Here is a 14,839-nt window from a genome sequence, read left to right as displayed (position 1 = left end):
CAGCGAAATAAAAATAAATCCGGGTCAGAAAAGCTGGGTTTTTCTGTATTTATGCATACATGTGTGGAAACTTTTTCATATATGTTTTAACGCTCATAAGCGGCTAACAAGCAAAACGAGTCGAATATATTTTACAAACTAACAATAAGCTACTAACCTGGAAACAGATGACTTTCAGGAAGTGTATCCCTCTTTCGAAGCGTACTCCAAACTTTACGTAAAGCATATTAGTTGAGTCATGAAATAAATTTATTTTTAACACGCTTGAAGTGAGCCAAATGCGAGTTTTGGCAGCATTAGCGCTGCTTGTGGACAAAAGCGAAACGTCACTTATTACAGACGTAAATTACGTTGATTGTGATTGGACGGGAACCCGGAAGCAGTTATTTTTTGGAGCGCTTGCTTGTCAACACAACATGGCTGGATTACAGAGAGGACACAGCTGTCTTTATTAGGACATATCCAAGGAGAGACTTTCTCTCTGGTTGCTGTATGACGGCGTTCGGACTCCCGGACTTACTTTTCTTTAATGTGAAATCAGACTGAAGAGAAAATAATGCACAAGTTCACAAAGGCGCCACTAGTCCTAAACGGACTGGGTCGATGTCTTATAACAGAGAAGCACTTACCAGCTGTAAATATCATCAGGAGAGGATTGGTGTGTTCAGAAAATAGGACAGATTCTTCTAAAACTGAGGTATATGATGTGATTATATCCGGGGGAGGGATGGTTGGATCTGCAATGGCTTGCTCCCTAGGTGAGTTTGACTTATTATACTAATTTAGGCAATTTGCTTTTAAATAGACTCATTAAAGATCTCCATCCCTCTAAAAAATAATAACAGCATTGGGTAATGTGTCTGCACCACATTATAATCAAACAGACTTAAGCATATGTGAAGGCTGTTATTTTCATGCAGGATCTATAATTAATATGATACAATTCTCATAGGCATGGATCCCAACTTGGCAGGAAAGAAGATTCTGCTCCTAGAAGCCGGCCACAAGAAAGTAATGGACAGAGTGCCTGACACCTACAGCACCAGAGTCAGCTCCATCAGTCCAGGATCAGCCACACTCCTCAGCGGTACAGTAGGCAGTTTAACACAAAGCAATCAACCGAACCTGATATTTTCTATCTTATTTGTCTCATTCTAAACATGTTGTATGCTGTGGGTGTGTGTGTGACCTTTAAATGGCCCCACATGGTAAGTTAGGGATCAGACATTCAGTTACTCAGGCTTAGCAGGGATCAGTCTCCTGACAGCCAAGAGGTTTTTCCGAACACCACTGTGAAGGTTAAAGTCAGGAAAAGTGAGGATCGAGGAGTTAAATTTGTTGGCTATTTGATGCCTTCATTTTTCTTCTAAAATATAAATTTTAAAAAAATGCATGCATATTTTCAGATTTTCTTTCTTTGCACTTAATAATTTGCATTTATCTTAAATAGCATTAGGCTGCTTATAATCATTTTAATGAGCTGCCATATAAAATACTGGAGGGAATAGAGTTTTCAGTGACTGTAAGGAGCTTAGAATAATGCAGTCATTTATCCATTACTGCATACTGCTGGTCAGCTGGCTGAAAAAAGGTTAATCCCCCTTTCCCTCGCTTACAATTACAACAAATTCAGGTGTGTGAAATTTCCCAGTTATTAATACCAAGAACCTTTGTGTTGTTGAAACGGTAGGAGCTCTGATTGAAACTTCTAATAAGCAGCTAACTGCAGGTTCTACCTAATCAGATATCATAACAAGCAACTCTAATTTATGACCGAGTCAAAAATTAGAGTTGCTTGTTATGTCTTTCCATTCACCCCTCAACACATAGTTTTCCGGTTATTGTGTTGTGGGGAGAACAGGCGCATCAGGGATACCCAGACACCTCTCACCCCAGTAAGACTCTCCAGCTCATTCTGGGGAGTCTCAAGTCATTCCAAAGCAATAAAAGATGTGCAGTTCCTTCGGTGCATTTTGGCCTGCCCTTCGGTCTCCCCAATAACAAAATATTCTAATACACTTCTAATACACTTTCAGCTTTCATGTTTTAATTTAAACAATGAGATTGTATTATACAGTTCTCATAAATTATTGTGGTAATACATACTGTGATAACTTGAAAATGTGATCAATTTACAAAAGGTTATCTTCAACATGTGAGAATCCCATACTAGCCAATGACAAATCTTATATAATCTCCTCGTCTCTCCAGTATATTAAACATTGAATGCAGCATTTTTTTTTTTTTTTTTTTTTCAAAATGATACTTTATAGGATTGTTGGGATTAAATTGTATTTGTTTGGGGCTACAAGTTGTCACTACAATATTTGAAATATACACAGTTGTGCAAGGTGGAGGAATGCGCACAAAACTCTGTATAAATGTGAAACATTGTTTAGCTTTGACCTCGATCCCCTCCACTGGCACTTATGCAAAATGTAAAAGGTTGACCAATAACTTGTTTATGGAACCACTATTCTTCTGGCTTCTTACTATAAACGTCATACAGTCATTTTGAATATAATTAAGATGTTCTGCATCTCCACTTCTTTATGATGTAGCAAAAGAAAACTTTATGACTTATAAAGTTTTCAACAAGGTTGGAGAGTTTTGGTGTCAAATTTAATTTTAAACCTGAGGACCTACCATTACATTTTTATTTCTTTTTGATAGGTTTCATATTTTTAGTTGCAGATATTTTCAGGAGTATCTTCTAATGTAAAAAAAATATATTTTTTGCAGGTATTGGAGCATGGGAGCAAATCACAAGGATGAGATGCAAATCCTATAAAAGGATGCAGGTAGATTTATATTTTAATTACGACAAAACATTGTTGATTTTATTTATGTAAGAAAATGTTGGAGGCAGTGCCCTGGAATCAGTGCTTATATTCTTGAAGTCTTTCTCATTTTATTACACTAAAATTACATGTTTCTTTGTATTTCACTGCAATTGACCAGGGATCTGTGGGGCCAATTGGTCCAAAATGACATAGCATTGAGCACTTAAATTTAAAGTAGTAAAAATGTCAATTTTAACAGCTTTTTAATGTATTAAAAAGCCGTATAACGGCATAAAATTTTAAGACAAAGGTGAAGAACTTCTCTTTTGCACAAATTTAATGTTTTTATGTTCTGAAACCTCAAAATAGAAATAAAAATATGGTTCTTTACCAATATTAAATGTTATATATTGTAGGTATTTATAAAACATTATATTTTTACATATTTTACATTAAATTTTTTTTTCAAATGGTCATGTTGGATCATTTGCAGCTCAAGTTACATTTGTTTATCATGAGTAGTAGCAAAAATCTCTGTCTGGATAGTACAGGTTGCTGATCCATTGGACAGAAGATCACAATGAAACATATAATTGTGAAGTGGAGAGAAAATTGCAACATTGTTTTTCAAATAAAAAAAGGTGTGGTGTGCATTTGTTTTTAGCCCTTTACTCTGATGCCCATAAAATCCAATGCAATCAACTGCCTGCTGTGTTATTAATAAATAAAGTTCATCTGTGTAATTTAATCCCAGTATAAATCCAGCTGTTGGTGAAGATCTCAGAGTTTTATAGAGAACATCACGGAACAAACAGCAACATGAAGACCAAGGAAAACACTAGGCAGGTCAGGGCCACAGTTCTGGAAAAGTTTAAAGGATGGTTAAGTTATAAAATAATATCCCAAGCTTTGAAAATCTCACAAAGCTTGTTTTACTCCACCATGTGAGAATGTAAACACTGTGACACAATTGCAAAACCCACGAGGACATCTGTGAGTGGTAGAAAACTAAACATGCACTGAAGTTACCACCTGGTGACATGGTGGTAGGAGAATGATGCTGAGGGGAAGCTGGTTAGGGTGGGAAGATGAATGGAGGTAATGCTGGACGAAAATAAGATCCGCCCTGTTAAAGACATTTTGTCAGTAGAGACTCAGATGGAGGTTCACTTTCTAGCTGGACAATGGCCCTAAACATACAGCCAAAGTAACACTATGGCTTTATGTGTTACAGCTGCAGTAACATATAATCTGTGTTAACACTGATTATATGTGTACTACGGCTGTAACACATAAAACCATAGTACATGTGTTTAGTTTTCACTAAATACTATCTGGGAAAGGTGTAGCCAAATGTAGAAAAGCTGAACACAAGAAATGATTATGAGACTTGTTTAATTTTGTCAAACATAAAACATGGATAATAATGTTAGGTTATAGAGTCACAAGGGATTGGTGTACAAAACTACAGTTTTGAGCACAAACTGTGTGTGAGAGACAGCCTGTGTTTTCAAATAATGCTATGTTAAATTAATATGCTGCTCGGTGTTCAATTTAGTGCTATTTTATGTTGCCATAAAGTTACAATTTGTAGCAGGTGTTACAGCCTTCAGTTATTATCTTATAATATTAGAGAAACTTTGTTTGGTGAAAGAGATGATTGATCGACGAAAGAGTAACCAGAGAAGTAACACTAGTAAAATTCTCTGTTTTTCATACTTTGAGGGGCCACTTTGATGGATATAGGATCACTATTGGCATATTTCTGTTTTTGTATAAACAGCATATTCCGTAATAAGGTGAAAATGCATCTCTGTTAGAGATTTCCTGATATTCACTGTCACTTCAAGATGGGCCATCTCCCGAGGTGCACAGAGTAGCGAGAGAACGTGTCAATTTAATTTTTTAACGCAGTTACTCTCCTCCCTTTAGGCTCCTGTGCTTTATTTTGACTTTCGAAAAAACACAATGCGTAAATATATCCTCTGGTACGTCGTGTACCTTTGCATGTCGTATAAATAATTATGGTGGGGCGCCATAGCCAAAAATCACAGGAGCGTTTTTGATCCCAGTTCAGCCCTGACTCCACCAAAACACCTGAATCAAAAAGACTGAATTACCATTACCTTCTTGGCATGTCAGCAAGTTTCCCAAAGATTTGTTCATTAACAGGTCTTTAGATTCTGGTATGTTGAATCCGGGATGCATCCAATTGTTCCAAGAATACTCATAAATATGTCAGGTATTGGAGCATGGGAGCAAATGTAAAATTTTAGCAGTCACTCTCCGTCCAGTATGACTTTGCTTTTGCGTTTTTACAAAGAAGACTGGACAAAAATTCATATTTGCAATGCATTGACTCATGGGAGCTCAGACACCTTTCAGGTTTTTATTTTTAAAAGAATAAAAATGCAATGTGTTGTTTTCCTTCCACTTCACAACTATGTACTACTTTGTGTTTGTTTATAACAAGATCCCCCCAAAATACATTAAAGTTTATGATTACAACTTTACAAAATGTAAACAAAAAATAAAGGAATAAAGGAATTTACACATTGTGTTTTTTATATTCTGCTACTTTGTTGTTTTGTTAAATATTTAGAAAAGATTTCTCTCCAGTTGACGATATCTCTGTAATGCAAAATATCTCAACAAATTCCCTTGTTATGCAACTTAAAATTTCCCTAATGTCTCCTCCAGGCTCTGTTTTATTGGCATACTATATGTATTTCTGTCATCCATAAGTTGTAGCACTGTACAATTAGTGGAGAGAAAAATCTGTGACATTCAACTTGTACTCATTCATCCAGATTAATCAGCAGGCAACACAATGCAGCATCATATAATCATGTATACGATATGTAATTGTTCGCATTAAAATAGCAAAAGGTGGTTTCATGTACCATGCATTTCGCTCATTCCTTTGGGCAATTTATGCCCCTTTTTCAGGAGCTCTGCTGCGCCTGTGGCACCCTAAATGCCAAAGAACCTGAGTTATATTTAAAGAAGGCCAATGTCGGGCACATTCAAAGCGCTGAATGGTTCTCTGACTGTGCAAGTTTTATTTATTAAAGCCATGTTTTCTATGACGAGTAACTCATTTTGATGGTTCAAATTGTTACCTCCTCTCCACATCTTCTAATTATGAAGATTCATGTGAACAACGACGAGAAGATGAAAGATTAGGAGAGTGGTTGTTTGCTGCAAAGTTAACCCACTTTACGGCTGCGGGCGCAGCCTCAGTGCCTCTTGTCAGATGTGGTCGCTGTGTACCAAACACTTAACCGCAGGGTTTCTCTTTGGGCCCAAGATGTCATCATGCATTGCCCTACAGTTATTATAGTAGTGTACCTCTCCCATTATACCTTCACTCTTCTACCACTGTTTTGGCTTGTTTGCCACTCAAATTTCAGTCATATACATGTCAACCATAGAGCTGGAAAATATGCAGAGAAGGTCAGCTCTAAATAGTACGCTTTCCCGCTAGTAAAGGCTTCCTGAAATGTCCACAAGGCACTGAGAATTTTGCACGAGATGCAAGAGTTTTCCCACATTTTGTTCTATAAAGTTCTAAGAGGGAATATTCTCTAAAGCTTAGACAAAAAGCAATAACTTATTCAGCCCCAAAGCTCCATCATTTCACCAGCATTTAACAAAACCAAAACAATTTTTGGGCTGGTCTCAGTAAATCTTTCCTCCCAACCACTTATCACAAGTTGCAAACCAACTACCATTAGTGGTTTTACTGTGGGGTATATCCCCCTACTTTATGGCAAGTTGGAAAAAAAAAAAGTAAAAGCAGTGCAGCAGTATATTACTGCAGAATGATGGGTTTTTGTCACCATAGTCACCGTCCAGGAGAGGATTAACCTTGTGCAAACACTTTTCACGCCCTCGTGTTTGACTCTACCGGGGTTGGACATTAGCTTAAAATTATAACTCATTATGCTGCTTTTGGGTTGTGAATAAATATTGACTTACTCTGTAACCTTAACAAACATGTCATTTTTTATTTGTATTTCCCAGTTAGTGTTTGACAAAAACAAATCCACACCAGAAATGTAATTTGGGTTCTTGGTCCCACAGAGCGCCATTAAGATGTAGACACAGCTGTCCATCTTTGTGACAACTGCTAACTTAACCCTCCAGCTTTGATGTTTTTAGCCTAACCTTAATGAAACGCCGCATCTCCCACTGCAGCTATAAATAGAGAAAAGAAAGGATGCGTTCAGTTTTTAGACTTGCAGACCAAAGGCATAACGAGTCTCTCATTTAGGTTTGGGATGCTTGTTCTGATGCCCTGATCACGTTCGATAAAGAGGACCTTCTGGACGAGATGGCATACATTGTGGAGAATGACATTGTTGTGGCTGCGATCACCAGACAGCTGGATGCGATGCCTGGTGAGTACAGGACACAGTGGGAAAAATAAGTATTGAAAACATTGACATTTTTAAATTCACATAGGTCTGTAAGAATCGACATTATCCACACATACAGAGGCAACAACACAAATAAGTCCAAAATGAGAAAGCAGATTGATACAAGAAGTAGATATTAAGCACATGAAGAAAATGAGGTGGAAAAAGGTCAAGAAAGCTGAAGCAGTTTTTCCATAAGAAGGATACTTAATCCAGTAGCTGCACAAGCTATGTTGAAAAAAAGGCCTGCTGGAGCTCTATTAAAGTTTTCTATAGAACATTTAGACAAATCAACAAATAACTGGTAGGATAACTCCCCTGAAGAGGTTTTTACTATTAGTAAAAGTAGTTAAAAATAAAAAGTCATCCAGAGGAAGATGTCTCTTAATGTCCAAAGAGGTTGAAAGGTGGTTGAAATTTATTGATTATCCTCCTACTTCTTACTTATTTTTAATAGACTTTTCTGGGCTATATTGAGACAAGAATTGATCAACATTAAATAAAAGATGAGATGTCATCAAGCGTTCAGGGAATATTCTGGTGAAATGAGACCAACACTGAATTCTGCACACACTGTTTGGAGAAGTTTTTGTGGGTACATCACCACAAAAACCAACCAACAGAGGTTTGGAAATGGGGACATTATGGTCTGGGGTTGCAGTTTACAATAATGTACTCACAGACTTGATGTAATTGAGGAAAGATGAATCTAGACCTTTTTGGTGAGAATTTGAAGATGAAACATGGGTGGAAGCTCAGCAAAGTCCCCAAATTAATGTCTAAGGAGTCTAAGAAGAAAGTAAATCTGCTAAAACTACCTGACTTGAACCCAGTTTTAACATTAGGAATAACTAAAGCATAAAAGAGGCCTGAAGAAGATTAAAACTTTCAAGACTTTTTTTTTTGTGGAAGAAAAAAAAATCACACCAGTAATGGATGAGACTAATTTCTCCAGGCAGGAAATGTCTGAAAGTTGACTAACAAAGTCTGTCTTAATAAGTATTTAACCAGTGGAGACATGTTTAGTACCTTTTTTTCTGCAATAAATGTGAATAAAACATGAAGTTCCACACAGTAGCAAGATTTTCTCTCCAGTTTGCTTAATGAGCGTTGATTTTGGCACCATCTGCATCCCTTCCTGTCCTCTGGTTTTATTTGTCTTCTTTCTCTATGAGTGTTTTTAAAGACAAGCTCTTGGAGCCATCCATGTTTTTCCTTCAAATTCAATAAAAACTCACATTTTGGGACTTGCAGCATCTCGGCACCCTCTGAGGACACGTGCGTTGGTCCAGTGACCTATTTAAAGTTGCCATGTGCTCCTAAGCTCTGCCATCCCTCCCGACACACACAGTCACTTACAGTGTGTGGCTCTGTTGACATCTGAGCAAATAAAAACTCTCTGCTACGTGCTTGACAGTTTAAATGACATATTTATAAACAGTTTTCAACATTTCACACCAAACGGCGGGCATGTGGTCGCGGCACGTTTTTTTGCCTCATGTGCCTCGCATGTGTCCCTGCTCTCATTTTAGCCATCACAGTGTTATGCTGAAGATGCAGTTACATGCAAGAAAAAAAAAAAAGTGCGGTCCCCCCGCCAGCTGTTTTCAATGTAACCATGCGTTCCGATCAGAGAAAACCCATATTTGACAACCGTGTTGCAGGAACCAGTAGCTGCTCTGCGGATCTGGCTCGTGCTCCAAGTCAGCACGAGCCAGAATCCTTCCATGTGTGGGATGTCCAGATGCTGATATTTTTGGGAAAAGTGGCAGCGTTAGTGTAAAAATCTAAGATGCTGGCAGCATTTCCAAAGTGCAGAGTGGCGTGCTTGTAGGTAAACACTATTAGTCAGTGTAGTGCGGCAGGCCAAGGCCATTAAGGAGATTGTCAAATGAAAAGCCTGGCAGTTACCACGTGCCAGCGAGGAAAACCAGTAGTGTTTTATGGGGTGGTTTATAGATCTTTCCCCACTTTGGCTGCAAGATAGGCATCCTTTCCTTTCGCTTTTTTTTTTCTTTTCAGTAGCAAATTACTGATTTAGTAAGATGATGCATTCATAAAGCCAATTTTACCCCTTTTGATGTGAGAAACTCACACATTTTGTAGCCGTATTTTCAGTAACAGTTTTCTTTTGGCTCCTTGTGTATATGCATATATATGTGTGTGTGTATATATAGAAGTCACATGTTCTGTGTTCTTGTTGTCAGAAAACGTGCAAGTTAAGTACAAGTCTAAGGTGGTGAAGTACACATGGCCAATGCCTCATCACGCAGCTGAGTCCATCCCCTGGGTGAAGGTCACTTTGGCTAATGGAGAAACTCTTCAAGCAAAGCTGCTGGTATTTCAAACTGAACCATGCAAACAATTACTATTTTTTACATCCTTTCCTTCTGAGTTTTCTACTCTTCTTTTGTTTTGCAGATCGGTGCTGATGGGCCAAATTCAATGGTGAGACAGAAACTGGGAATACCCACAGTCAAGTGGAACTATGACCAGTCTGCTGTGGTTGCAGTGCTACATCTGTCAGAGGTATTATTACTTTTTTAAGGTTTGATGTAATAGGCCAACATAAAGCTTCATAATTATAATACATGGTTTAAACGGGACTTGTTATGCAAATTCACATTTTGCATGTTTTCATGCTTCCACTTGGTTCTCTACTGCTTCTAAAAACAGCTGAAGTGCCTAAAAACACAGGAAACCGCTTTTTGGCAAGATGTTTTTTGGTGTCTGGAAAATGACCCATTTCAAAAACCTCCCAATAAGTTACATTCGACGGGCACTGTTTCATAGCAACCCAGTTCATTGAGCAGCAACCTGTTTAATGAAGCATAATAAATCGAATAAGCCTTTAAGTAAAAATAAAAATGCTAAAAGTGTGGTGTGCATGAATATGCATATATTACTCTATATTATGATAATCATAAATAAAATCCAATCCCATCCAGAGGTCATCTAGTTAGTAAATAAAATCTACAACATCTCAAGCTGTTTAGTCCAACTTCTGAAAATTGCAAGAGTTTTTTTTTCCACAGTTTACATAGGAGATCCAAACATCTGGAAGGACACCCAGTCGAAATCCAGAACTAAATTCAATTGAAAATTTGTGGCAAAGCAAGTGCTTACAACAAACCTCAACTTTTAACATTGTTTGTGGTCGCAACATCCTGAAATGTGTCAAAGTTCAGGCGTTATGAGTATTTTTGCAATGTATCTTTAACATACATTGCAGCAAAACTAATACTTTGGTTTGTGTATTTCAGCCCACAGAGAACAATGTTGCCTGGCAAAGGTTTCTCCCAACTGGACCTATTGCTATGTTACCGGTAATCTTTCTCATTTTTAACAGTCGTAGTTACTTCTTGTAAAGTATCCACCTGTTGCAAAAGTATCTGATGATGCTGCTATCTGTGTGTAGCTTTCTGACACAAAGAGCTCACTGGTGTGGTCAACCAGCCATCACCTTGCAGAGGAGCTGCTGGAGCTGGACGAGGAGAGCTTCGTTGACGCCATCAACTCGGCCTTTGTAAGTCTGGAATTGCCTGGCTTTATTGATTACGAGGGGAAATTACTCATTTGTTGACTCCTTCCCAGGTATTAAATATTAGTGAACACAATAAGCTATATAAAACTTAAAAAATATATATATTTATAGGTCTGATATTGTAATTTAAATATGACTAAATATAAAAATAAAGAATCAAAATGAAATAATAACAAACATTCACATGGAAATATACCCTAAATCTATCAATTTGTCCAGAGAAAACTTAGACCCAACAGTCTCACTTCTGTTTTATTTACAGTCAGTATTCAGGTCAGCCAGTGAGATGTTGCAACATTTCTGTCTTTGCTTGTGGGGGGGATTCTCCAAACACCTGCATGTTGACCTCTTTTTGAGTGACTCACACAAACATCTTCGTTGAAGTTTGGGCCAAAACCAAATAGAATAATAATAATAATTTCCCTGCAGGAATGATATACCTCTGTGTGTTTTTTCTACGTTTGGGAGAACCTCCGTTTTCCCAAGGTGGCTATTTTTACTCGCCCTCCTGATGGATGGGGTCACCACGACTGAGTCACGCTTGGTTTTAAGCCTGGTTTGCTAATTAAACCTGTGGTCTTCCAGTGTCGACCATTACTGCATGGAATGTTTTTCAAACAGAGCTAATTCAACTGCATTGCCTGGCCGGCATCTTCTTTCAATTAGCCGAGCTCCTGAGGCCCTGCCAAACCAGTTAGTTAGGAAGGAGGGGGTGGGAGCTATTTTGCTGGCCTCAAGTTTTTTTTTTTTACTCCCTGTGTCAACTAGATTCTCTGTCCACTCATGAGAATAATGCCTGTTTTCTGTCTCTGTGTGAATATGTCTGTGACAGTGGAGCAATGAGAATCAGTCAGACCTAATTGAGACAGCCGGCGCTTTGTTCCGGGGCGCCCTGTCAGCCATCATGCCATCCGCCGGTTCACCACGGCAGCTTCCACCAAGTGTGGCGGGGATCGGCCCGAAAAGCAGAGTGATGTTCCCACTGGGAGTCGGTCATGCGTCAGAGTACATCAGGCACAGAGTGGCTCTCATCGGGTAAGACGAGAATACTCTGCACATCACGGCTTCCCACCCCCCAAAAAAAATCTGCTTTTTAAACGTTGTGCCTGTTTTTAGCTTCTTTCTTGTATGAAAGCATGAAATATTGACTGTCTGTGGAGCAGCATGATGTCCACGATGGTATGTTTGTGTTTTCAGAGATGCAGCACATCGTGTCCATCCGCTGGCAGGTCAGGGAGTCAACTTGGGTTTCGGGGATGTGGCTTGCCTCACACATCTCTTGAGCCAGGCAGCTTTTAATGGGAAGGACCTAGGTCAGTGAGAACTTTAAACAGACAACAAGTGGTTTGTTCTGAGCTCGTTTCCATGGCCGCTGTTCCAACACAACGTGTAGTACTAATCTTTAAAAATAAGCAGGTTTTCTGGCTTTCTCATTTTTGTCCTGTTACCGCCACTAAAGCCAATATATTGGATTGAGAATTTATTAAATAGACCAACACAAAGTGGGGTGTAACTCTGAAGGAGAAGGATTTCTGGTTTCCAAAAGTTTGTCCAAATAAAAATCTGAAATCTCTGGCGTATCCCCTTTACTCTAATACCCCTAAATACAATCCACTGCATCAAAATACCATTGGAAGTCACAATAGAACATTAGTGAACATGAAGAAATAATACCGCAGACAGATCGTAGATAAAGTTATGGAGAAGGTTTAAGATAAGCATAGGTTGCAAAACAATATCCCAAACCTTAATCACCTCACAGAGCACTGGAGGAACTGTGCAAATCACAGTTCAGGTGGAAAAATCTGTTGACAGGACACCTATTAGTTTGCACTCTGCAAACCTGTTTTTATGGAAGAGTTGCTAACAGAAGTAAAAAAGAAAGTTGCTGACAGAAAGGAAAGCCACAAGAGATCTCGAGTTTCAAGCCGAACAAAATCCATTCCGGGAAAACAGAAACGGTTAACGTGGAAGAATGTTTTCTGGGCAGATCAGACCAAAATTGAACGTTTTTGACCAACATGCAAAACTAACACTGCTTATCACACCTTCCCTGCAGTGAAACGTGGTGGTGGCAGCAGCATCCTGCTGGGAAGCTTTAGGAAGAATGGACGGGGCTAAATACAGGGTTATCCTGAAAGAAAACATGTCTAACACGGCAAAAGTCTTGAGACAGAGGTGGAGGTTCAGCGACTGTAAATGTGCTGCGAGAGCTACATCTGAGCAGTTTACATCAAACTATATTGATGTTCTAGAACGGCCTAGTCAAAGTCTACACTTAATTTCAATTGAAATTATTTTTGCGATATTCTGAATCGTGATATACATCTAGTCTAACTGATCTTAAAAGCTCAGGCTCTAGATTAGGGGTCTGTCTGCAACTTTTACAATCCAAAGAGCCATTTTCACCCTCAGTCCAGTGAAATAAAACTCATTTATAATATGTCACCTTTTTGAAAAACGATACATATCGACTATATAAATTTAGTTGTAATTTTTAGACAAAATAGGACCTTTATTATTCCTTTATTTTAAGACGAGAAAAAAATAGATACAAAAATTATATTTTGTTTTGGAAGCCTCAGGTTGCAGAACCCTGCTCTGGACGTACAAAGCTGACAGAGACATACCTAAAAAGACTTGCTGATGAAATTGCAACAAAAGTTGGTTCTATAAAATATTGACTGAAATTGCGTAATAAATTTTAAAACCCATTTGTTATTTGCTTTCCATTTTACAATTATGCTCTACTTTCTGTTAGACTATCACATAAAAACCCAATAAACAGTCTGAAAACTGTGATTATAAGGTGAACAGTCATTAATAAATTCAGGGTGTGTGAATGTTTTTGCAAGGCGCTAATAATAACAAAGGAACAAAATGAGCAGTACCATCACTTTAAAAACTAGCAGGCATTGGCAAAAATACCGAAGGTCAAAAAAAAACAAACAAACAATCATTACATACCAAACCGTTAAAATTCTGCAAGCTTCCACCTGACTGAAAACTATAATATGAGCAAGGCTTAATCTCTGAAGTGCTTTAACTCTTAAGATTTTCTGCACACAGGAGCCATACAGCACTTGTTAGAATACGAGACGGAACGTCAGCGGCACAATTTGCCCATGATGACTGCCATTGACCTCATGAAGCGTCTTTACTCCACCAACGCAGCTCCTGCGGTTCTCCTACGCACCTTCGGTCTGCAGGCCACCAACATGCTCCCAACTCTAAAAGTAAGCTTCCACTTCTACTGAGCCAACCTGAGAACATCAACCACCTGTCAAGCCAAAAGCTCCGCCCACTCTGTGGCCCCGCCCTCCGCCCTCTGTTCTGATTACATGGAGCTTTACTGTAGCCGTGTCTATAATTTTAAGGGCTCTGAACCTACTACTATAGCATCTAAGTTTAGCCCCAAATTTAGTGTTACCAAAAGTGTGTGGGTGGGGTGCACTGTTGGCCCCGGGGCAGCGGACAGTGGTGTTGGCTTGCGTTTTCACACTCCTTTTTATTAGTGACCGCTCATGTGAAACGGCTTTATTTCCTACTAAGTGATTCAGACCGACACGACTGTAACTGCTCAGGAAGGCGTTTCACTATGGAGCCGCTAAGTTAAAAGTGACATTTTTTTCCATATTAAATCCTGCGAGTTCACGAGTTTACATTCGGCGCGACTCTGTCCTAACACGCATCTGTGAAGTATGTTGTTTGTAAAATTGTGCCTCATCTCCTCTTTCAGGAGCAGATCATGGCATACGCAAGCAAATGATGCACCTGCAGGGACGTCGTCATCAGTCTTCTCTGAACTTTGAGCTTTAAAAGCTGTAAAGATGAATGTAAAAATAAAATTAAAGCCTCATTATGTATGTCTTCTTTGTGCATGATGTTAAGAAAAATGAATCAAACTACAGGGTCTTCACCTTAAATTAGTTATAATGCATGTCAGTAATTTAGTTCAAAATACAAAGCTCAAATTGATCATTGTATACGGAGTGATAGATTTGAAGTGTTTATTTTTGTACATTTTTGATGGCTTCACTTTCTCTGAACATTAGAGTATTACATAAGAACATACAAAAGGATTTCTAGTA

General features: G+C 38.6%; 1 protein-coding gene across 1 annotated transcript; it reads left to right on the top strand.

Annotated features, from left to right (window-relative positions):
- The first annotated feature begins 374 nt into the window (after positions 1–374).
- Positions 375–14,614, top strand: coq6 (coenzyme Q6 monooxygenase). The gene is made up of 12 exons (XM_015011825.2): positions 375–758; positions 953–1,087; positions 2,743–2,801; positions 7,060–7,186; positions 9,412–9,542; positions 9,626–9,733; positions 10,468–10,530; positions 10,623–10,730; positions 11,581–11,783; positions 11,946–12,061; positions 13,818–13,984; positions 14,488–14,614. The coding sequence occupies exons 1-12, from the start codon at positions 557–559 to the stop codon at positions 14,515–14,517; spliced, it is 1,449 nt and encodes a 482-aa protein (XP_014867311.2). The 5' UTR covers positions 375–556; the 3' UTR covers positions 14,518–14,614.
- The last annotated feature ends 225 nt before the right edge of the window (positions 14,615–14,839 follow it).

This window comes from Poecilia mexicana, unplaced genomic scaffold (assembly GCF_051168715.1).
Source record: "Poecilia mexicana isolate PSO_F unplaced genomic scaffold, ASM5116871v1 scaffold_22, whole genome shotgun sequence".
NCBI lineage: Eukaryota > Metazoa > Chordata > Actinopteri > Cyprinodontiformes > Poeciliidae > Poecilia > Poecilia mexicana.
The sequence above is the reverse complement of the archived record's forward strand: the minus strand, read 5'-3'. Positions and strand labels throughout refer to the sequence as shown.

Excerpts from the sequence above, each read along its gene's own strand:
- coq6 (XM_015011825.2), top strand. The coding sequence starts at position 557 with ATGCACAAGTTCACAAAGGCGCCACTAGTCCTAAACGGACTGGGTCGA. Across the intron at positions 9,543-9,625 it reads CTCTTCAAGCAAAGCTGCTG|ATCGGTGCTGATGGGCCAAA; the intron begins GTATTTCAAACT and ends TTTGTTTTGCAG. Across the intron at positions 13,985-14,487 it reads ACATGCTCCCAACTCTAAAA|GAGCAGATCATGGCATACGC; the intron begins GTAAGCTTCCAC and ends CTCCTCTTTCAG.